At 43.4% G+C, this 24,163-nt stretch overlaps 2 protein-coding genes across 3 annotated transcripts in view; one reads left to right on the forward strand and one right to left on the reverse strand.

The window, feature by feature from the left end:
* Positions 1 to 1,101: 1,101 nt before the first annotated feature.
* APEX2 (apurinic/apyrimidinic endodeoxyribonuclease 2) lies at positions 1,102 to 8,503 on the reverse strand (the record flags this gene model as incomplete). The annotated part of the gene is made up of 6 exons (XM_079727871.1): positions 1,102 to 2,383; positions 4,944 to 5,013; positions 5,763 to 5,909; positions 6,454 to 6,634; positions 7,267 to 7,350; positions 8,347 to 8,503. 6 exons carry the CDS (start codon positions 8,501 to 8,503, stop codon positions 1,475 to 1,477), a joined length of 1,548 nt encoding a protein of 515 aa, XP_079583997.1. The 3' UTR covers positions 1,102 to 1,474.
* A 7,234-nt stretch (positions 8,504 to 15,737) lies between these two features.
* The window catches only part of PFKFB1 (6-phosphofructo-2-kinase/fructose-2,6-biphosphatase 1), a gene marked incomplete at both ends in the record, with an annotated part of 67,166 nt that continues 58,740 nt past the window's right edge, over positions 15,738 to 24,163 (forward strand). Inside the window, one exon of one of the 2 annotated variants that reach the window (XM_079727764.1) lies at positions 15,738 to 16,125. In XM_079727764.1, coding sequence (XP_079583890.1) covers positions 16,029 to 16,125 — 97 coding nt within the window. The remainder of the gene's footprint in view (positions 16,126 to 24,163) is intronic. The other variant, XM_079727765.1, reaches the window with a different exon arrangement.

Below are 24,163 nucleotides of genomic sequence, written 5' to 3' on the forward strand. Positions count from 1 at the left end.
GAAACAAGCTGCCTTGGATCCCCACTGCACCTGCACCTCTCTTGGGGCTGGGCCACCTCCTGTCCTCTGCTTTGTTGTGTGCCTCTAGCTGACTTGAGCCTGAAAATAAAGAGCAAAGTGTAGCATTTGTAGCCCTTTGTTTGACAGAGAACAGACAACTACATTATACCTGACCCCCTCAGACAAGTGGCAGAGCCATGAGGAAAAAAACTGATCACATGTTGGTCTGACCGTCCCTTTTTATTGATAGGGAAACTGAGATCCAGAAAGAGGAAGAGGCCAAAAACTACACAGTGAGTTAAACAAAGAGCCAGGACATTTGGCAGGTTTATATCAAATGGCTCTTTCCCCATGGTTTCAACAAAAATCCAGGGATTGACTCTTCATGCGTAGGCCCAGAAACTCGGGCCCCAGGTAGCCTCTGAAGCTAGGAGGTGGAATCAGCCCAAACCAATCTGCCTGGAGGAAAAGACTGGTTCCCCAAAACTTTGGAGGTATTTTCCAACAGAGAGAATGGATGTCCTCCTCAAACCATTATCCTCTTTGCTTCTCACAGCACCTTATAGTACAAGACTTATCAGTTCTGTTTCCCAAGGTGAGAAAGAGGCTTGGCTATAGCAAGCAACTTGTTCAAGGCAATGCTCCTAAATTTTCTAGGCCATAACACACTGAAAACATTTGCATGGCACGCTTGGGTGAATTAATGGTATTACTTGTCTAGGAGGCAATCTTTCCTGACACTTTTGCAATTCCTGGTCGTGCCTGGCAACTCTAGGGTTGAGGGACCCATTTCTTTCCACCCTGTAACCCATTTGTGGCAGCTGTGAGACACATCAGTTGAGAAACATTGGTTTAAAGCTACATAGCCCACCTGAGCTTTCTGCCCCACCACACCCACCTCCCTTGCTGATCCAACCTCAGCAGTGCAGGGAACCCCAACAACTCAACAGAGCACCTTAGTGGTAAGCACCACTCCTCCTTCCTCCCCTCTCCCTGGAAGTTATATCATCAGGTTACAGGCAGTTGGCAAACCCGGGACTGAGATAACGACTCAGCTTTATGGAGCACATCCAAAATGTCCACATGGCATGGTGCACTACAACAAAGACACAGACTTTATTTCGGCACAGATACATTTCCCAGCAAGGAAGGAAGGGGTTTAAAATCACAACTTCCTGGGGCAACTGGTTCCTCTGTAATTCTGAGAGGAAGGTGGGAAGTGGGATGGGGGATTGGGTCACAGCATTAAGGCAAAAGCAGCTCACCAGTGAGGAGGAGCTAGGTAGGAAGAAGAGAGAGGAAGGGAGGCCTTGGAGGAAGAAGAAAGAGGAAAGGGAAGGGTCCCTGAGGAAGGTGGAGGAGGAAGAGGAGGTGGGAAGGAGGTCTTGAGGAAGGAGGAAGTAGCTTAGGAGGAAGCTGGCCTCAGACCATGTACAAGGTTAACCATGCCAGACATCCCTAGGCCTGGGTTGGTTCAGCTGGGCCTGCTCCAGAGGAAGAAGCTGCAGCGGGAGGAGGGGTCAGTGGGAGGACCCTGGGGCCTGGCACACATGTAGAAGTGGCGGCCCAGGTTGGGTCCTGGCTTCTTCACAGTTCGCATTACACACGGCTCCCTATGGCCCCCGCACAGGGGCATGGGCAAGGGCCCCCCCAGCAGAGACTTCCAGAATGAGGTCCGTACCTCCTTTTCATCCTTGGCCTCTGAAGCCTTGGCCCGCCCCTCCACCACATTGGCCATCACGTCCTCTTCTGAGGTCTTTGGGGTCACGAGGGTGCCCCGGCTAGGAAGCTCCAAGTTAGGAGAAGCTTGGGGACGACTGGAGGATGGCTGGAAGTAGCTCATCAGGTTTTTTTGGCCTCTACTGGAACCAGCTTGACTTGGCCGAGACCTGGTCGAGCGCACACGGGCTTTGTTTTGGCGCATCTGTACCGGTGTTTGATTGCTGAGCTGCAGCGCTGACTGCCTGAACACAGGATCTTGTTCGAGACGAACTAGGAATCTAAGGATCTTGAGCTGGGTGCCTGCAAACTCAGGGAGGAAGCGGGTGCACAGAGGTGGGCACTGTTTTGCCGGCACAGAAGACACGCTTAAGACTGCACCCACGGGGCAGTGGTCAGAGCCCATCACCTCAGGCAGCAAGAAGGAGGCCTGAAAGGTGTCCATGACCAGGGTCCTGTCCCCCAGCACATAGTCAAGCCGAGAGCCATAGTTCAGAGGGCGGGCGCCACTGACTGTGGACCAGCAGGTGAAGGCCCCCTTCTGCTTTGGATGGAAGCATCGGTAGCTATCAATGAAGGGTCCCGTATGGGAACCAGCCTGGCACCCCAGGTTACTGAGCAAGTGGTCCATCCACTTGCGACCTGGGTCCTCTTCAAAGCATTCCTGGGGAAAGGGGAGGGGGACAAAGAAAGAGGCAGAACTAGATGCCCAGAACTGGAAGGAACTTAGATTAACTGCTTCATTTTACAGACAAGAAAATGTGGTTGTTTCAAAGAAGAATGCTCAAGGTCATACAGTCCAGAACTGGCAGAGCTGGTATTCACTTTCCACCCTTACTGATTTAAAAGGCCATGCTTCTTTTTCCCCTCTGCATCAGGCTACCTCTACCTTGCACTGGGCCATAAATCCCAGATCTGAAAGCTTGCTGTTAGTTAATCAAAGCAATTCTCAGAACTGCTCACCAAGAGAATGGAAAACAGCAAGTTAAAAGTGGTTACCTCCAGGAAGTAGGGCTGAGGTTAGGAGTTAAGAAGCCTGTTGCCTTTTCATGTAAACCCTCTGGTACTATTTGGCTTATCTTGTTGTGTGTGTCAAAGCCTTCACTGACCACCCCCCCCCCCTTCCTGAGCTGAGGGGCTCCAGGGTTTCAGGTCTGAATACTTCCTTTGGCTCTGATCCCTAATTCATCATCCATCCAATCCACTCACCCACTCATCCAGTGCAACAAATGTTCAAAGAACACTGATTATGTGTCGGGCACGATACCAGAGACAAAGTGGGACCATGATCTTGTCTTGGGGACCAACAAGGCTTCCTTTCAGGAAGTGATCTGGAGCTGAGAAGTGAAGGCTGAGCAAGAGTAACCCAGGCAGAGGGTGTTACAGATTCAGAGAACAACTTCTGTGATGGGCCTGTGGAGGGAGGGGACAGTATACCCAAAAGACTTGAGGGGCAACCAGACTGACTATCAAGAGATGATGGTCACTTAGACTAGGGTGGTGCCCGAGGGGACAAAATGAAATTAAGAGATGATTTGGAGCTAGAATCAACAGTACTCACTGACCAATTGAATGGGAAAGGGGGGTAAAGAGGAATAACACTAACACAATTCCCTGGCTCCTGCTTGGAGCAACCAAGAGGACGATGGTACTATTTAGGGAGATGAGACTAGAAGAGCCGGTCTTGTGGGAAGTAGACATATTCTGTTATTTTGGAAAGATTGTGTTTCTCATGTGATCTGGTACTATTAGTTCTCTTTCCTTGGGAAAAAAAGAATGTAGGAAGTGCACTCGAGATATCTAAGATATTTCTAAACTAAGAAGAGAAGGCATAGAAGTATATAACACTATCACAGGAAGCAGCAAAAACAGACTAAGTGAACACCGATAAGGAATAAGGTAGGGAGGATTGAAGGCTTGCAGTTTGTAGTGTACACTCCCTTCCCCACCACCACCACCACCACCACCACCACCACCACCAGTCTCTCATTATCTCATTTCTGCTCATTTTCCCAGCTGGGAGACACATTTATGTTCCTGTGGCTCTTCTGCAAACTAATCAAGGAATCTTCCTACAGCCTCTTCTTTGAGCCAAGCCTACTGCTGAGTTGGACTGTGCCAGCATAAGTTACTTATCCCTCCCCTTATGAGGCAAGCTATGATGAGAACTGACTTGGAGATTCTAGGGCAGTGGTCCTCAAGCCTGAATATACAAAAAAATCAGCCTAGGAGCTTTCAAAACACACTGCTACCCTGACTCCACACCCAACAGATTCTGATTTAATTGGTCTAGGGTTGCACCAATGTATTGACATTTTTGTAAAAGCTCCTTGTGCTAATGTACTTTCAGGGGTTGAGAACCATTGGCATAGAGGGACTCAGAGATGAGAGGTTCACACAAGAGAAGAAGACAGAGGGAGGGGAGGCCTACCAATTCAGAGGACAGTGAGAAAAGCCAAAATGAGAATAACTTTTGCAATGGGCAGAGAGGAGACGACCTGGCTGGAGTGGATGGAGTGTGTAGTGGTGTGGAGGATGGAAACGGAGACTGGGCACAGACAAGAAAGAGTTTTGAATGCCAGGCCTGTGTGTTTTCTCTGCAGCACAAAGGTAAAAGGGAGGTGTTGAAAGTTCATGAGCAGGAAACATCGTATATTAGGGAAATGATCAAGGCAATGTGGAGTTCCAGGCCCTTGAAATCTGACTGAAACTCTCCAGCCCCATCTCCTGCTACTCACCTTCCTTCTCTGTCACCCACTAACAGGAATGGGACTTGTAATTCCCAATGCACACCAGCCAAATTCTCACCTTGCAGCCTTTGCTCATCATGCTAGAATTCTTTGCTTCCCACCCCAAAGCTCTGTTCTACTCATCTTTTAAGATTCAGCCATTTTAAGGTATCTCCCCCGACATCCTGGCTGGCCTGAATCCTATTTCCGGGCTCTCCTAACCTCCTGGGCTGCTGTCTCTGCCTCAGCCCTGAAGACACCATTCTATAACTGACTGGTCATGTGTCCATACGCCACCACCATGCTGAGAGCTCTGAGGGGCCGAGCCAGAACTGACTACTAACTGAGTCCACAGCACAATTTGAACAGAATTTCAAACTAAGCTCTGCTTTTCCATGAAGGAAGCTTGCCCCTGGGCCAAAAAAACAGCACTGATTGGCTGGCTAAACAGAACCATAGTCAGGAGTGAGGTCAAAGGCCTAGAGGCAGCCTTACCAGGTTGACTGCATCCCAGTGGTCAATGCGGCGGTGAGCTGTATTCAGGTCCCCCAGAATGATAACATGGCTGAAAAACATAAAATGAATGTCCAGAAAGGGAAGCAGTAGTCCTGGCCCATCTACTTTCTCCTGGGCCCAAGATCTCAGATAGGCCACCTGCCACATAGAGGTCAAGGTGGGATCCAACGGCAAGTCATAATAGCCTGCCTCTCCAATTTCAGTATAACCTTGACGCCTTTTACAACTGACCAACCCAATTCTGATCTCCAAAGGTAAACCTGTTCCCTGTTTGACATGATTGTCTCACTTATCTCTACCTAATGGCATCTTTCTGGTCCTTCAAAGATGAGATCAGGTGCGACTCCCTCTAGGAAGCATCCCTCGATTACGCCAACCTACCCTCACTTTCCTGTCCCTCCCTGGGATAAGACTTTTCATTTGTTCCCAAGTACGTAACCTTCCTCATCTCATCTCATTTCATCCTTGAAACTATACTCTGAGGTAGGGATTCATACACTTATTTTACAAAAGAGAAAACAGAGGCAACACTAGCCTTCGGCCTCACAGTGAGTAAAAGGAGGAGCTGGGATAGGTGCTCAGAGGTATCTGAGTACAAAACCCATATTTGTGTCACTTTACCTGCTCCCCACAGCTCTTAGACAGCAGGGCCTATTCTGGTGGGCCTGCTGGTGTCTACAACTAGGCTGTCAATGAACTCAAAAGACAAAGATCCCATATCCCTCTCAGTGGACCTCGACACGGGGCTGGGCACCCAGGACAAGCTCAAGGAAGCCTTGCTGCCCAGGTTTGCAGTACCTGCCAGCTGCCAGGAGGGCTTCTGCTCGGATCTGCAGCAAGCGATAGAAGCGCATCTTAAAGGCGAGCCGCTCAGGCTTCCCAGGGTCCGCATGGGGGCAGTACACGTTGATTAGGGTCAAGGTCTTCTCCTTCCCTTCCAATGTGCTGGGGAGAATAGAACCGGCCCCCAAAAAAGGGGTCACTTTCAAGCCACCCTTCCCCTCCCCACACCATGTGGCTTCCACTTAATGACTGTCTGTGGGATGGAAGTGAAGGAAAGGGATAGAGAGACATGAACAAGCTGGCATACACAGGACTTGAGGACTGACTACATCTAGGATGACACTCAGGTAAACCAGGTGATGGTCCTGCCATTCACAAAGACAGGACACAGAAAGAGAGCAACCTGGGGCAGTAAAGTTGGCTAACTTGCTTCTGAGGCACCTGTGGTAAAAAAGAGAGCTAGTCCTCCCGGCCAGGATCCCTCTTCCCCCGCCCCTCCCATAGAAATAGAGAACTCAAGACTCAGGAGAGAATATGATTTGTTCAGGGTCACACAGCAGGTTGCCTTGCCAGGACTGAAGTCCAGGAAAGGCAAGCTTGGGAAGCTTTCCATGGTGAATGCATGTTTATAAGGCAAGCCTTAGAATCACCACATTCACAGAGTTGAACCAGCAATGCTCGGTGACAGGCGGATGTGGGCTATTACCAGATCTTGTGTTGTGTGAGGAGGGCCCGGCCCTCACTATCCAGAGCTCGAAGCTCCTCTTGAGTGAAGTCATCCATGTTTCCATAGCAACCCACGTCCCCATTCTGAGTGGCAAGTAGGCCACTCAGGCCTTCTTCAGCAGCCACTGGGGTAGCACTGTCCTTACAGAAGGTGGCTACACCTGGAGACAGAGAGGGTACTCTGAGCAGGCCTGGCAGCCAACAGCCTGTTGCACAGCCTATTGCCCCTGCACAGGTCACCCGACTCATCTTCATCAAGTGTGGCTCTCTTGATGACTCCCCCAACTCAAGGGCCATGGATGCCTGAGGCAACTCCTCTACTCAAACCCTGGAGTTTCAGTTCCTTCATCTAGAAAAGCTGCAGATTAATAACAGCTAATAGTATAAGTGCTTTACATGGTAGGTGCTCAGAAAATGTTAGCTATTATTATTATCACATGGGTTAATTAGTTTAGTCCTTGTAATAGCCCTAAGAAGTACACATTATCCCCATTTTCCAGCTGAGGAACTTGAGGCATAAAGAGGTTAAGTAGCTTGCCAGAGGGTACGCAGCTAGGAAGTGAGCTAGGATCCAAACTCAGGCAGTCTGGCTCGAGAGCTCATACAACTAACCATCACACTACTGTGTTTCTGAGATCCGATATTATACATAAAAATTATCCTTCATATAACCTGATATGGCTTTAGCTCTGTGGATGAAAAGCCTACATTTCTTATTACCTTCTCATTAAATATTGAAAACCCTTTCCCACCTGTCTCCATCACTTTAAAGTCCCCAGAAAGCCCCATTTACCAGAATAGCCACTACGGTTGCGGCTGAAGCTGAAATAGGAGTTATAGCCCTCAATGATAGCCAGGGGCTCTGTCAGCACATCCCCTGGGGGAAAAAAAAAAGATGTAAGATTACATCAGAGATAAAACTAGGACCCAGGACACAGAAAGGCTTGGAATTACAGCTGTAGGCTAATTTCTTGCACACATCAGAGCCAGGGTAGAAGGGAATGTCAAGTACCTATGATAAGAAGAGAAGCTAAAAAGGTGGGGACTAGAGAGGGCATTGTTATCAGAATTACGAGAAAAGGGAAGACTACTGAATGGGAGGTGAAGAATTAGGTGGGAGGAGGCTAGGTGACCAGGTGACTGGAGGAAGTTGGGGGTGGGAAATGGACATATGGGAGAGAGAACTGGGAATCTGAGCTGGGAGTAGGAGGTAGGAGAGGGAATTCAAGGATTTGAACTGAGGATGGAGGGAAAGTAGGTAATGGGTCTTAGAGGGAGGTGGGTGGGAGAGGGAAGTAATCAGGGCATTGAGCTGTGGGGGAGAGGGAATTAGAGGGTCTAAGTTTGGGGTGGGACATGAGGTAGAAATGATGAGAAGCTCTCAGCTGGGGAGGAGAGATGGCGGTAGAGATAAGAGGAACTGGGGATCTGAGATAGAAGTTTAAAAAGGAGGAAATTAGGGAGTCTAAACTGGGGGCAAAGATGGTGTGAGAATTAAAGGATATGAACTGGGGACAGAAAAGGGGAATTGGGGGTGTCTGACTTGGGAGTGGGAGATGGAAAGTGTGTGGCGGGAGGAAATTTGGGAGACTGAGCTGTGTCAGGAGAATGAGTAGGAATTAGAGGATCTGAAAGAAGATGGAGATTGCAAGGGGGAGGGAATTATGGTTCTGCTGGGGCCAGGAGATGATGTCGGAATTAGGAGATCTAGCTGGAATGCGAAATATAGAGGGGGGGATCGGGATTCCAGACAGGCTCTAAGGGGAGGACTCTAAGGATAGAGAAATGGGAAAGTGAAATGATATGGAGCACAGAGCAAAAGTTAGCGGAAAAGGGAAAGTGTGGCAGGGGTCCTGAATTCTTGAGCACTCACTGGTTACTTTGGTCTCCTGAAGACAGACGATGTCAGCATCCAGCTTGTCCAAAATGCGCCCCATGGCCATGGCGGTACAATTGCTGGGCTCCTCGTATCCCACCCCTTGCACGGGGCTGCGAATCCCATTGATGTTCCAGCTCACCACGCGCAACATGCTGACAGCTAACTGCAATGCCTTTAAGCCCACGCCCCACGTAGGCGCGAGCAAAAAACCGAAAACTCCTATGGCCGCCAGGCCTGGCCTCCCGCGCGCGCATTTGCGCAGGCGTTCTTGTGCGTGCCGCAAAAGGGTCGGACACACATGGGGCGGGGATTCAAGCCCTTCAGTTTTCATTGGCTGGAGAAGCGGAAGCTGACGGGGGCGGTGTGGTAGCCTAGGGGCAATGAATAGTGAGACGAAGGCCAGTGGTTGGGCTCCTTCCCCTACCACCCCACACTGGCTTACGTGCCTGAGTCTGACTGCGTTTCTACTCTGCTGAAAAGTCCGCTTGGTGCTTTCGATTACTTACAAACGAGCTTTTATCACTTTTTAAGCGGCGGAACCGCGCAGCGACCGAAGCCCCGCCCCCAGTGTTCAGACTGCACCCCTGAGTACGAAGAGGGCTGCGGCACCCAGCGACTACGGCGTGGCTGGCGTAACCCCGCTTGTAAATGTGGGCGGGGGAATGCGCGAAGGGAACTTTGCGGCCGGAGGAGGGAGCAATAAGAAACGCACTCCATTTTGGAAATTAAGATCTTGCCGGTCGTCGGTCATCGTTTGCAAATACTTTCTCCCAGTCCTTAGGTCGTCTTTTCGCTTTGTTTATGGTCTCCTTTGTTGTGCAAAAGCTTTTAAGTTTGATTAGGTCCCATTTGTTTATTTGCTTTATTGTTTTTGCCTTGGGAGACTGATCTAAGACGATATTACCAGGAGTTATGTCTGAGAATGTTTTGCCTATGTTCTTTTTCTAAGAGTTTTTTTTTATGGTGTCGCGTCTTATATTTAAGTCTTTAAACCATTTTGAATTTATGTTCATGTACGGTGTGAGTCTTCTAGCTTCATTGATTTACATAAGGCTGTCCAGCTTTCCCAGCACCACTTGCTGTAGAGACTGTCTTTTCTCCGTTGTATGTTCTTGCCTCCTTTGTCCAAGATTAATTGAAAGTAGGTGTGTGGGTTTATATCCAGGCTTTCTGTTCTGTTCCATTGATCTATATGCTTTTGTGCCAAAAGAATCTTAATTAAAAATGTTTAAAATGGTAAATGTTTATGTTATGTATATTTTACCATGATTAAAAAATAATAATAATAAAAGGAATGAGGAACCATCACCTCTACCTAGTTCCAAAACATCACCCCAAAGGGAAATACATACCCATTACGCATTAAGCAGTTAGTACCTATGCCCTCCACCACCAGCACCTTTATGGCATCAACTTGCTTTCTGTTCCTGTGGGTTTACCTCTTTTTGATATTTCATATAAATGAAATCTTTGCAAAATGTACTAAATACCACTTAATCATACACTTTAAAATTGTTAATTTTATGTTCAAATTTACCTCAATTTTTTAATGCATATACACACTACAATATATAAAATAGAGAAACAACAAGGACCTACTATACGGCACAGGGAACTCTACTCAATACTCTGTAATAACCTGTATGGGAAAAGAATCTGAAAAAGAATAAACAGTATATGATGATTTTGCTGTACACCTGAAACTAACACAACATTGTAGATCAACTATACTCCAATATAAAATATTTTTTAAAAGGGGAGGAATAATGAAATGTTCTATGTGTAGTCATATGGAAAGATCCCAAAACATACTGGGGGGTGGCAGGCTGCAAAATAGTGAGTATTGAACCTTTTCAATAAACCACGGGGAAAATGAGGGGAAAAAAGAAGCACTCTAATGGAGTAAGATTTAGAAGAGGGCCTCTGGCTTTATTGGGCTGGGGGAGGGAGATGGGGAAGCTGTATCAAGCCCACCCTGTAGTCATTATTTGTCTTGGGCCTTATAGCATCCCTTAGGATGTGGCCTGACAGGTACTTTCTCTTTGCTCCATTTCTCAGATGATTAAAATCAAGGCCAAGAGAGTTTAAGTGGGCTACCCAAGTTCCAGAGCAGCACTGTCTTCCAATATAACCCATGGCTCTTCCATATGCATTATCTCATTTCATTATCAGGGCAACACTCTAAGGGGCATTGAGGCTAAGAGAGGTTCAGTGAATTCACCCCAGTATCACAGAAGCAGTAGAGCCAGGATTCAACCCCTGTCTTAATCAGCTCAAGGAATACTTTCCTGAGTAAGTTTTTTCTAACCTCCCCAGTTAGATATTTTCCTCTGGGCCCCCACACCACCCTATGGTCCATTCTGTCACAGCACTTACAATGCACAGCTACCACTGATTTCTATTTCTGTCACCAGACTGCCAACAGCTTGAGAGCAATGACCATATCTGATTCATCTTGTTAGCCCCATCCCCTAATATAGCGCACAACACATATTAGGAGTTAATAAATATTTCTTGAATGAATGAACAAATAAAGGGCAATAGCAAGAGCATCAACAGGTTAGTGACTTGTTTTTGGTAACATAGAAATAATAGACATGCCCAATGTCCAGGGAAAAGCATAACTTCGCATCCTTAGGTTCCTCACCCAGAATTGTGGCATAATTACTTTCCCCCAGAATAACCTAGCCTTAAAACCATCATTCTCAGTGTCTGCAAAAAAAGACCCAAAGAGCTGCTTTTCCTCCCGGAGGACTTAAAGGTTACATTCCAGTTGTTGCCATCAGAAAATAGCCCTGCAATTAAAATTAAGATGTTGGTGCTTTAAGCTTTTCCATGTTTTGGTGGTTATTGGCTTAGGATTAAGTCCCAAGAGTGGAATAATTAGGACAAAGGAAATGAACATTTTTATTGCTCTTGCTTCATATTGCCAAATCACTTTCCAGTAGGGGATCGTGCTGATTTACACTGAAGACCAATCTGAACCAGCCCCAAGGAAATCCAGATCTTGCCTGTTTACATTGTTGGTTTTCATTTCCCCATTCTGCAGTAGCTTGTTAATATTAGTTCTGACCTTTGGGGCAAGGCGAACACATGGTTGGCCTGAAGAGAAAAGGCTCTGGGTGACTCAGGAACTTCTTTGGCAGCTGATATTTCAACAGCGGGCACACACCCCCTCTTACCAAGGGTACTTCCCCAGCCTTCCCAGGGAACCAACGAGTGCCTCCAGGCTCCCTGCTTGATGCCACTCTCTGGACCTGCTTTGGGGGTCTAAATGCAAGAGAGCCGTGTGTCGTGTGTTGGATAACTAGCGATGGAAGAAAAAACCTCTAGGAGAACAGGTAGGTGAAACAGAAGGAAAAATAGATAGGAGTTAACACAAACCCAAATCCATTCTTTAGGCTCTTTGGAAAGTTTTCTTGGAATAGGTGGTCACTCAAACTGTTCACTAAAGTGTATGGGAAGTTGGGGATAACATGATTTCTATATCTCATTATCTATCATCCCTTCTGACCTGTCTTTGTGGAACTCTGGCCCAAAGGGCAGTTCCCTAGCACTTTAGAAGTCTCTCTAACATGGTCTAGTCCAGTTTTGAATGAACTGGATGATAGAGATTGTATCTCTTACCTCCCAATTGGTGTATAAAGTAGGGCTGGTTTGCTGTGGCACTTTAAACAAGCCTTTTAGCTTCTCTGGGCTTCAATAGCCTCCTCACCAAAATGGAAATTGAAGTCCCTCCTATTTCCCTCAGAGGACTGTCACAAGGTGAAGAGGAGTGGGATGACAGGAACTAAAGCTCTTCTGAAATATTTCAGGACTTCCGTGCTCTGTCTTAGTGATCCTACTTTTTCTGTAGCCTCCACAGGCAATACCACCCATAACCCTCCAGCTGCTTTTCTCCCTGAGTGACTATGGTCTGTGGAGGGCTACTCCTAGGACTAGGATAGAGCAAACCTTGGGCCCCAGGCATGGGGCTGAAAGTAGTGGGGGGATGGTGGGCCAGGGCAGTGGCCAAGAAGGAAGTGGATCCTAGGCTGCTGCCACAGAAGGCCTGATATTCACATATAGGCACCTGACCTGTAAGCATGCAATCTCCCCTCCTCACCCTAACACAAATGCATTCACACCCACACACTCCAAGAATTACCAATTTGTGATTTTGATACCCATCAGTACTGTCTTGATACTGCTTTTAATGAGATTCTCCCATACACTCCATACTTTGGGAGGATGGTCAGGATCTGTGGGCCACAAGTAGTCACACTTTATGCTTTTCCTCCATAGAGTTAACCCCAAATTAGAATTTGTGACTCAGCTCTTGGTCTTGAGTGAGTCTCTGATACTGAGTGAACAATTTTTTCTATAACCAGTTAATTGGAACTTTTTCTTTTGGTGGGGGGACTTCATTCTTTTGTTCTTTCTGTTCTGCCCCGTTCAGGGTTGAGAAACTTTCTAGATCCTACTACCACCTTCTACCTTCAGACCAAGTTAGTTCCCCCACCCAGTTCCCTGGATAGCTCTCTTTTATAAAATTTACCTTGTTGAATGGGGAGTATTTGTACACATGTTCATCTCATCTAGGGCAGAGAGATGTAGATTGAGCAAGTCTCCTCTGTGCCAGGGCCTGAGCTGGACACCTGGAAACAGATCACAGATAACTGAGATCCAGTCCCCATCCTTAAGGAGCTCACAGTCTAGTAGGAAAGTAGACCAGTAAAAGGTGGATGCTTGCTCAGATAAACAGAAGCATATAGGCAATGTGGGAACCAAAGCCAAGGCTTCTCAGAGGAGGTGAGCATTGAGCCTGGCCTTGAAGAGTGAGTCAGATTTCACTGAGAATGGAAGGGAAGAGAAGGCATTCCAGGCTGAGCAAAGGTCCAGAGGCAAAAAAGTACACAGTAAGTTTGGGGGCCTAGTGAGCCAGCTGGCACAATTTAACCACAGGGCTCTAAAGAGAGACATGACTGGAGAGACAGGTTTGATTGAGAAGAACCAGGGCTGAGGACTTCCCATAAAGCTTGTTTAGTTTTCTTACTTCTGGGGATCAGAATTGATAACAGTGGTTAAAACACACACACACGCACGCACGCGCACACACACATACACACACATAGTTCCAGGTAGTTTTAAGTTGGGTTTTCAAGCCTGGACCCCAAGTTTACCCTTTCAGACCTTGTCAAAAGCCCTTTAAGCTCCTATCTCAGATTTCCTGCTGCTAAATTTATCTTTCTGCCTCTTGGCAGGGTCATGAGGACAAAATTGTAAACATAGAAGAGGGGTTCACGTGACTGGATTGATTACCTCGGACAAGCCACTTTCCCTCCCTAGACTTCAGTTTCCCTGTGAGGTTAGTGAGAATGTTTGGAAGGAGCAACTATGATGAGGAATATGTTTCTTTGTGGGCCATGGAAAACATACATGTTCATACATACAAAACATACATAATTCAGAGTATCAGCCTTAGCAGAGTGATACCAGTTAGGAGACTTATTAGGATTAGGAGAGTCGCATCTCTTCCAAACTCTAGTTCTAAGACTCTAAATGTTCTGAGCTAATCTAGAAGACCACATTCTTAAATCAAGCTTGATTGATCAGTTAACCAAAGAAAAATCCTGGACTGGAGAAATCGGATCCCCAGTGTTCTATTTCTGACTTGGTGACTTAATTTACTATAAGATCTTAGGAAAATACTTCCCTCTCTAGGCCTCCATCTTCTTACCTGAGAGGGTTGGATGCAATGATTTCTAGGGGACTTCTGTATCACAGAACCAAAAAAGTAAAAGTGAATTCATCTTTCTAACTGATTGGCATGAGCTCTTTATTTATTATAAATGTTAACCCTTTGTCATAATTTTGTAAGTTTCCTTTACTCAGCGTTTCCTGAATGCTCAGCATTACACCAGAAGTTGCATATTAGCCAAAGAGGTAACTGATCTTTTACTTCACAAAGGGAATCAGAGTGTTAGGTAGTATATAATGAACATTTTCCAGGTTACTTTATATGTGTTGACACATTGACTCTTCAACAACCCTAAGGGAGTAGGTACTCTTATGAGATGAAAACACCACAGCACTGAAAAATTAAGCCTTCTACCCAGGGTGTCATAGCAAGGGGCAAAGGTGGGATTCCACTCCAGTAATGGGACTCCAGAGCCCATTGCTTTTAACCACTGTGATCCACTGCCTCAGTAGATTCATTTAGAAGGGCAGGCTTTGAAATGTATTGAAAGTTTGGTATGATTTATACACAACAACTGGAGGGAATCTAACCCTTATGTAGACTAGGATCCTGAGAATGTATTTTAGGGAACTTCTTAAAAGGCAAAGTGGAGCTGAGAGCATTGGAGGTCAGGGATTGGAGATTGCTATCCCCATGAGATTGCCCCAGTGTTGCCCAGCTCAGTGGAAGAAATTGAGCTTCCTTGTAGCCAATCACTGGAGGTTCATCAAGGGGTGGGAAGGTTGCAAAACAATGAAGTAAGGGCACACTTGGACATCTTCCAGGTAAGCTATGCTGTTAGATGAGTACTACACATAAAAGCTTCAAAACAACCGGGGGATGGGGGAGGGTAAAGCAGAGACATCTGGGTAGGATGGCTCTGGCCTATGGACTTGTCCTACTTTGAGGTCATTGCTCCCAACTCACCACACTCTGCCTGCTGCAGCCTCCCCCCTTAAGCCTCCATCCCCATGACTTGGCATGAAGAACTTTAGTCTGGTTCTGGGTCAGATCACAATGCCTTTCTCCCTAAGGGACCTGATGGCAGTTGGCAGTCATGTGAACAGTTCTTATCATCTCTCCCCCTAGCAATGGCTGCATTCACTTCTCTTCCCAATGTGTCCGATTTACTCTGATTTATTTAACTTTGGCTGGAGAGAGCATAAAGATGATCAGATAGTGCCCATCTCTCCAAGAGTGTCCTGGGTAGCACATTTTAGGAGAGAGAGGCCCTTCGGTAGGAAAGGTAGCAGAATTCAGGGAAGACAAGGGTTGCAATGCCATTTGCGGGGGAGGGCATAGAGGCAGTAAACCTTCCACTTCCAGTTCAGACCTAAGATTGCTAGCTCAAAACATTGTGTTTTTCAGTAGGGACTTTGTGTTTGTGTGTTTGTACTTGGGAATCTTGCATTTCTGATGTAGATATCTGTTTCTGGGTTGGAACTTGACATTCTACTTGGGCCTGTTTTTTATTTTGAAGTTATGAAAGCTGCTGAGATCTGCCTGCATCACCTTTGCCTCCCCACCCCACACAGGATATAAGCACATGATCTTCGGTCTTTTATTTGCATACTCTACTAGTCCTGTCTTCATTGGAGGGAAGTGACTGGCCAGACATGGGCTGTCTTGCTGGCTGCCTTCCTTGTTGGGCTCCAACTTATCTCCTATGTACACAGCCCTTGGAGTTCAGAGGCCTCTGCTGACCTCTGTCTAACCTCTCCTCTGCACCCAAGCCCCCACTGGTACATACAGGAGCAGAGGCAGACAAGGCAGGCAATGACTAGGAGACAGGAGAGAGGCTGGAGACAGGCTGCTAGAGGGCTCAGAACCCCAGCACCTCCCTGTCCCAACTCTGTCTACCACCTGCTGTGACCACAGCAACAGAAGAGACAGCTAATAAGACAAAGTGAGGCCCGGTACCTTGAGGACAGTGGTGTCATTAGCTGCGACGCCTAAGATGTCTCGAGAGATGGGAGAACTCACCCAAACTAGATTGCAGAAGATCTGGATTCCACACAACGGTGGCAACAGCAGGCCGCAACGCAGGAGGGGCTGTAAGTGGGGTTTGCTTCCGTGGGCTTCAAGGTGGTGGTGGTAGAGTGGATGTAGAAGAGCAAAGGACATGCCCCCAAACCACCCCCACCCCAACCTGAAAGTTGGAATAGATGAGCAGCTGGATGAAATAGCTGTAGGATAGATAACAAGAGGCTAATGTCAAAAAGGTAGAGAAAGAAAGACAGAAAGAGAGAGGTGAAGACAGAGAAAGAATGAGGATTATATAAAAACCATCTTAATCAGAGGGATTTTTGACTAGGAATTTTTTCTTTCTTACCCAGAGCTTGTTTGGAATACTTCTTGTTTGAAATTTGATGTTTCTAGTTCAGTGTTAGCCTAAATGTTTTATTTTGGTGACATCAGTGAAGTGGCTGGAAATTAGTACTGTCTGATAGTGCTTGGGTGAAATAAGGTGATGGTTGCTGGCATTGTTTCTCAGAGGACAGGTGCAGGGTACACAACAGTACCGTATCATTGGTCGGTTTTGCTCCTCCCCTTTCTCAGGCCTCTTCTAATAAGCCTCTGACTGGGTTGGGAAAGGCTGGGTGTCCTGTCTCCTGAATTGCCTTCTTGGCATATATGGACACTTTTGCTGCTCTGGGGAGTTGAGGGAGAACACATTCAGGGAAAGCCTGCTGGTGTAATGTTCACTTTGAAAATTGAAGAAAGAGCAGGTTCAAAGGGGAAGCAAACAAAACCTGTAAAATATATTTTTTAAGTAGAGTATACCATTTCCCATAGATAACAGAGTACAGTTGCAGATCAAGGTGCTGCCAGCCCAAGAATTTTGGCCTGAGGAGCCATAAGGTGTGCAGAGATAAGACAGCTGTGGAGTGTGGGACCCAGACATCTCAAGGACCAGCTGACCAAGCTTCCACTATGCTAATGCTAGAGGAGGTCCAGGCTCAGGGCTAGTGAGGGGAGGATCCAGGAAGATGTAGGATGTCAAATATACTATGTAGAATGGAGGGTGTGGATAGAGAGAGAGGGGTAAAAACCAACCTCCTGTTCTTCCTCCTCCTCTCCACCAGCAGTTTCAATCTCTCATCTGGTGATCTAGGAGCCTGGATGAGACTGAGAATTACACCCCACCCTCACTCACCAAGCCACTCTTTACTCTTTCTAAGGGGCTGTTGGGTTTAGCTGGCAAGCAGGCAAGCCACTCTCTGCATACCTGGGTCCTCCATTGTTAGGACCCTTATATTCCTGGGAACTCTGTCTTTCAGGTTGGATAAATAATAGATATAAATCACCTATTATAGTGTTTGTCATATAGAGGGTGCAAAATAAATATGTGCTCACTTTATTTCTGAGCCCGTCTTTCCTCAGCTGTAAGACAGAATTAATACCTACTTTCCCATGTCGTTGAGGTGATTCAGTGATTCAGACTGCCTAGCTTTGAGTCCCAGCTCTGCCACCTCCTGCCTCTGTGACCTTGGACAATTCTCTTAACTTACCTCTCCTTCCATTTCCTCATCTGTCAAAAGAAGTTAGTAATAGTGTTGTGAATATTAGAGAGCTAAAGCATATAAAATGCTTAGAAGAATGTCCAGTGCATAGTAAATACTCAATAAATATTATTATTATTATTATTATTATTATTTAAACAAGAAGGTGGGTGTGTGGTCTTTTTGCCCATCATATCCCCAGCATCAAGCCTGAAGCCTGGCACATAGCAAATTCTCAGTAAATGGTCGCTCTGTGCTACGTCCACTCTACCACTCACCATAGCCAAGCATGGGGCTCTATGTATACAAGACAGTAACTCATTAGTGATTGACTGAATTATGTCAGACTGCAGATATAATAAACTTAGATAGTGCCCTGGGCAATGTCTGCCTCACCTCCGTTGCTGAGGAGGCCAGGCTATTTACCCCAGAAAGATCTGAATTAATTCCTGCTTGGAGCATCCTCTCTCGAAGACCTGCCCACCCCCACAGTGGGCAGTGGGGGAGGGGAGGCACACAATCACTTAACGACTATTTTGAGAATTAAATGCATTAACGTGTGTAAAGTGCTTGAACAGCTGTGTATATTCATCTGTGACTTGGTTTTTCGCATTCAGTGTTATGTTTTTTTGTGCCATGTATAATATTTTTGCATGCAGTTGTAGTTTGTTTATTCTCCTTGCTGTGTAATATTACATTTTGTGAATATCCCATGATTTACTTACCCATCTTACTATTGATGTACCTTTAGGTAGTTTCGTTTTGGGTTATAAACAATTATGCAATGAGGATTTTTGTACACACACACACACACACAACTTTTGGGATTTTGATTGGAATTACAGTCTATCTGTATATCAATTTAAGGATAATTAACATTTTGTGATATCGAGTCTTCTGTAAACACGGTGTGCCTCTCTATTTAGACTTTTTTGATGTTATTTGAGTGAAGTTTTATAAGTTAAAAGGGCTTATACATCATTATAAGACTTTATTTGCTTATTTTGTTGCTATTGTATACCTTTTTAGAAAATTACATTTTATACCAATTTATTGCTAATGAGTACAAATATAATCGTGGGGTTTTTTGTATATTGTATTTGCAACTAGCAAACCTGATAAACTTTCTTATTAATTTTGATAATTTATATGTAAATGACAGTTTTCTTTTTTCCCTTCCAATCCTTATTTTTTTAAATCTCTTTTCCTATATTACTGCACTGCTAGGACCTCCTACCTTCAATACATGCACACCAACGTCGAATAGAAATGTTAGTATTGTGCATGTTTATGTTGAACCTAATTTTAAAGGTAATGCTTTTAAAGTTTCACCATTGAGTAAGTTTGCTATAATTTTTTTTTGTAGATACCATTAACAGGTTAAGAAAGTTCCAGTTTGTTCTTAGTTTGCCAATAGGATTTTTTTTACTCCTATCTACTTTATTTACTATTATTATTATCCAATAATAATTATTTAACAGAAGATTTACCTTCTTAGCAATTTTTAATGTGTACAATATTATTAACTATAGGCAGTATGCTGTACAGTAGATTTCTAAGATGAATTTTTCTTGCATAACCAAAACTTTGTACCATTTGACTAATACCTTCTCATTTCCCCTGCCCCATCCCAGCCCTTAGCAACCACCATTCTATTTTTTGCTTTTATGAGTTTGACATTTTTAGATCCTTCACATATGTGGTATCAAGCAGTATTTGTCATTCTGTTCTTGGTTTATATCACTTAGTATAATATTCTCCAGTTTCATCCATGGTGTTGCAAATGGCAGGATTTCTTTCTTTTTAAAGCTTGAATAATATTCCATTACATATATGCATGTATATGTACATTTTCTTTATCCATTCATTCACCAGTGGGCACTTAGGTTACTTCCATATCTTGACCATTGTGAATAATGCTGTGGTGAATATGAGAGTGTAGGTATCTCTTTGAGATCCTGATTTCAATTTCTTTGGATATATACCCAGAAAGGAGATTGCTGGATCACATAGTAGTTCTCTTTTTAACATTTGGAGGATTCACCATACTGCTTTCCATAGCAACACCGATTAATATTCCTACCAACAGTGTATGAGGTTTCCCTTTATTTCCACATCCTTGTCAACAGTTGTATTTAATTTTTTTAAGATAGCCATCCTAACTAGTGTAAGATGATATCTCACTGTGGTTTTGATTTGCATTTCCTTGAAAATTGATGATGTTGAGCATCTTTTCATATACCTGTTGTCCATCTGTATGTCTTCCTTATAGAAATATCTATTCAGGCTCTTGCCCATTTTTAAAGTAGGTATTTGGTTTTTGGCTGTTGGGTTGTAGTAGTTCCCTATATATTTTGGATATTAACTCTTTATCAGATATAAGGTTTGCAAACATTTTCTAACATTCCACAGGTTGGCTTTCATTTTGTTGTTTCCTCTGCTATACAGAAGTTTTTAATTTGATGTAATCCTACTTATCAGGGTTTTTTAAAGATGAGTAGATGTTGAATTTTATAAACATGCTTTCTGTATCCACTGAGATGACAGGTTGATTTTCTATTTTAATCTATTAATGTGAATTACATTAGAGATTTTTCTTGTTTGGAACTTATCTTGCAATCCTAAGATAAATAAAAACTGCTGGATTTAGTTCATTAATATTTTGTTCAGGAATTTGGAATTTTGTTTATGAATGAGAGTGACCTGTACATTTTCCATTCTCATAGTTCCAGGTCCCTGTTTGACTTTTGTGTCACAAAATGAAGTGGGAACTATTTCCTTTCATTCTATTTTCTCACAGAGTTTGTCCAAGGAACTATTCGTTCTTTAAATATTTAGCACAACTTCCAGGTAAAAACATCCGGGCTTGGTGTCTTCTTGTAAGAAAAATTTTAATGGATACAGCCTTTTAAATAGCTATAGAATCATTCCAGTTTGCTATTTCTTCTTGTCAGTGTTGTTAAATTATGGTTTTCTAGGAATTTTTCTATTTCATGTCATTTTTCAAATTTATTTGCATAAACTTCTTATCTCCATCTTTTTAAAAATCCCCGTTGCATTTATATCCTCTTATCCTTGTTTGTTTGTACCTTCTCTTTCTTCCTCTTGATCAATCTTGCCAAAAGTTTGTCACTTTTATAAGTTTTTTAAAATAGTCAACTTTTGGCTTTCTGATTCTTTCTGTGATGTCCTTTGTTTTTTATTTAGCTATTTTCCTTATCATTATTCTTTTCTTTTCACTTTACTTGGATTTATCCTGTTGTTCTTTTTTTAATTTCTGGAGTTGGATGCACAGCTTATTAATTTTCAGACTTTCTTCCTTTTGAATATAAGCATCTGATTGTATAATTGGCCTACTAAACAGGGCTGATATTCCAAAGATGCACAATTGTATGGACATATGAATTTTTAAAATATTTCCAGACCATTTGGTAAATAGGCACTGCTCCAGGCTTTCTTAGTTTCTCCATCACTTACCAAGTTGCTCTGGCCACCTCAGTCCCTTTCCCAGGACTGCTAAAACCTACAGATTATCATCTAGCAACTAAAGGGTTAATGCCTGACACAGAAGGAGGCCTCTACCAATTGGTGCCAAGCCCTTGGGCCAGCTTCTGTTTTGACAGATCAGTGCCCTTGCCATTTCCAGTTTAATTCCATTCTCCTTAGAGAACAAACTTTGTATGATTTCAATTGTTTGAAATCTATTGAGATTTGCTTTATGGACCGTGTGATAATTTTTGGTAAAAATTCCATGAGAACTTGAAAAAATGCACATTTTACAACTGGGTTCAGAGTACTATATACTTCAATTAAGTCATGTTTGTTAATCTGGCTCAAATGCTCTATATTCTTCCAGGATGTTGTCTGCTTGTTGACATGGAAAATTTGTTAATGTCGCCTTGTAACTATGTCAATTTTGAAGCTTTGTAAATAGTTCCAAATTTAGAATTGCTGTATATTTCTGGTATATTGAATATTTATCAATGTGTAAGGAAATTATTTCTGGTAATCTAGTATCATTGGCATTTTGTCCTACAATTTTTTCCCTGATATTAATATATATGTATATATATTTGCTTTATTTAGCTTTATATTTGCCTGGTATATATTTCTTACACTTTTTAAAAATGTTTTTAACCATTTTTATTGAAGCAAGTTAATTTACAATGTTGTTAGTTTTAGTTTCAACTGTACAGCAAAGTGATTCAGCATATGTATATATGTATTCTTTTTCAGATTCTTTTCCATTATAGGTTACTACAAGATATTGAATATAGTTCCCTGTGCTATACAGTAGGCCCTTGATGTTTATCTATTTTATATACGCTTGTATATGTTAATCCCAAGCTCCTAATTTATCTCTCCCCCTTAGCCCTGTTATCCCCTTTGGTAACCATGTTTGTTTTCTATGTTTGTGAGTCTATTTCTGTTTTGTAAATAAGTTCATTTGTATCCTTTTTTAGATTCCACTTATAAGTGATCTCATATGATATTTGTCTTTCTCTGTCTGACTTACTTCACTTAACAGTATAATCTCTAAGTTTATCCATGTTGCTGCAAATGGCATTGTTTCATTCTTTTTTATGGCAGAGTAATATTTGATTGTATATATGTACCACATTTTTTTTTTATTTTAATTTTTTATTTTTTTGCTTTATAACAAACTTAATCAGTTATACATATACATATGTTCCCATATCACCTCCCTTTTGCGTCTCCCTCCCACCCTCCCTAACCCACTCCTCCAGGCAGTCACAAAGCACCGAGCTGATCTCCCTGTGCTATGCGGCTGCTTCCCACTAGCTATCTACCTTACGTTTGGTAGTGTATATATGTCCATGCCGCTCTTTCACTTTGTCACAGCTTACCCTTCCCCCTCCCCATATCCTCAAGTCCATTCTCTAGTAGGTCTGTGTCTTTATTCCTGTCTTACCCCTATGATCTTCATGACTTTTTTTTTTAAATTCCATATATATGTGTCAGCATACAGTATTTGTCTTTCTCTTTCTGACTTACTTCACTCTGTATGACAGGCTCTAGGTCCATCCACCTCATTACAAATAGCTCAATTTCGTTTCTTTTTATGGCTGAGTAATATTCCATTGTACATATGTGCCACATCTTCTTTACCCATTCATCAGATGATGGACACTTAGGTTGTTTCCATCTCCGGGCTATTGTAAATAGGGCTGCTATGAACATTTTGGTACATGTCTCTTTTTGAATTATGGTTTTCTCAGGGTATATGCCCAGTAGTGGGATTGCTGGGTCATATGGTAGTTCTATTTGTAGTTTTTTAAGGAACCTCCATACCGTTCTCCATAGTGGCTGTACCAATTCACATTCCCACCAGCAGTGCAAGAGTGTTCTCTTTTTTCCACACCCTCTCCAGCATTTATTGTTTCTAGATTTTTTGATGATGGCCATTCTGACTGGTGTGAGATGATATCTCATTGTAGTTTTGATTTGCATTTCTCTAATGAGTAAAGATGTTGAGCATTCTTTCATGTGTTTGTTGGCAGTCTGTATATCTTCTGTGGAGAAATGTCTATTTAGGTCTTCTGCCCATTTTTGGATTGGGTTGTTTGTTTTTTTGTTATTGAGCTGCATGAGCTGCTTATAAATTTTGGAGATTCATCCTTTGTCAGTTGCGTCATTTGCAAATATGTTCTCCCATTCTGAGGGTTGTCTTTTGGTCTTGTTTATGGTTTCCTTTGCTGTGCAAAAGCTTTGAAGTTGCATTAGGTCCCATGTGTTTATTTTTGTCTTTATTTCCATTTCTCTAGGAGGTGGGTCAAAAAGGATCTTGCTGTGATTTATGTCATAGAGTGTTCTGCCTATGTTTTCCTCTAAGAGTTTGATAGTGTCTGGCCTTACATTTAGGTCTTTAATCCATTTTGAGCTTATTTTTGTATATGGTGTTAGGGAGTGATCTAATCTCATACTTTTACATGTCCCTGTCCAGTTTTCCCAGCACCACATACTGAAAAGGCTGTCCTTTCTCCACTGGACATTCCTGCCTCCTTTATCAAAGATAAGGTGACCATATGTCCGTGGGTTTATCTCTGGGCTTTCTATCCTGTTCCATTGATCTATCTTTCTGTTTTTGTGCCAGTACCACACTGTCTTGATTACTGTAGCTTTGTAGTATAGTCTGAAGTCAGGGAGCCTGATTCCTCCAGCTCCGTTTTTCGTTCTCAAGATTGCTTTGGCTATTCGGGGTCTTTTGTGTTTCCATACAAATTGTGAAATTTTTTGTTCTAGTTCTGTGAAAAATGCCAGTGGTAGTTTGATAGGGATTGCATTGAATCTGTAGATTGCTTTGGATAGTAGAGTCATTTTCACAATGTTGATTCTTCCAATCCAAGAACATGGTATATCTCTCCATCTATTTGTATCATCTTTAATTTCTTTCATCAGTGTCTTATAATTTTCTGCATACAGGTCTTTTGTCTCCTTAGGTAGGTTTATTCCTAGATATTTTATTCTTTTTGTTGCAATGGTAAATGGGAGTGTTTCCTTGATTTCACTTTCAGATTTTTCATCATTAGTATATAGGAATGCCAGAGATTTCTGTGCATTAATTTTG

The sequence above is a fragment of the Hyperoodon ampullatus genome (assembly GCF_949752795.1).
Source record: "Hyperoodon ampullatus genome assembly, chromosome: X".
In the NCBI taxonomy this organism is placed as follows: domain Eukaryota; kingdom Metazoa; phylum Chordata; class Mammalia; order Artiodactyla; family Ziphiidae; genus Hyperoodon; species Hyperoodon ampullatus.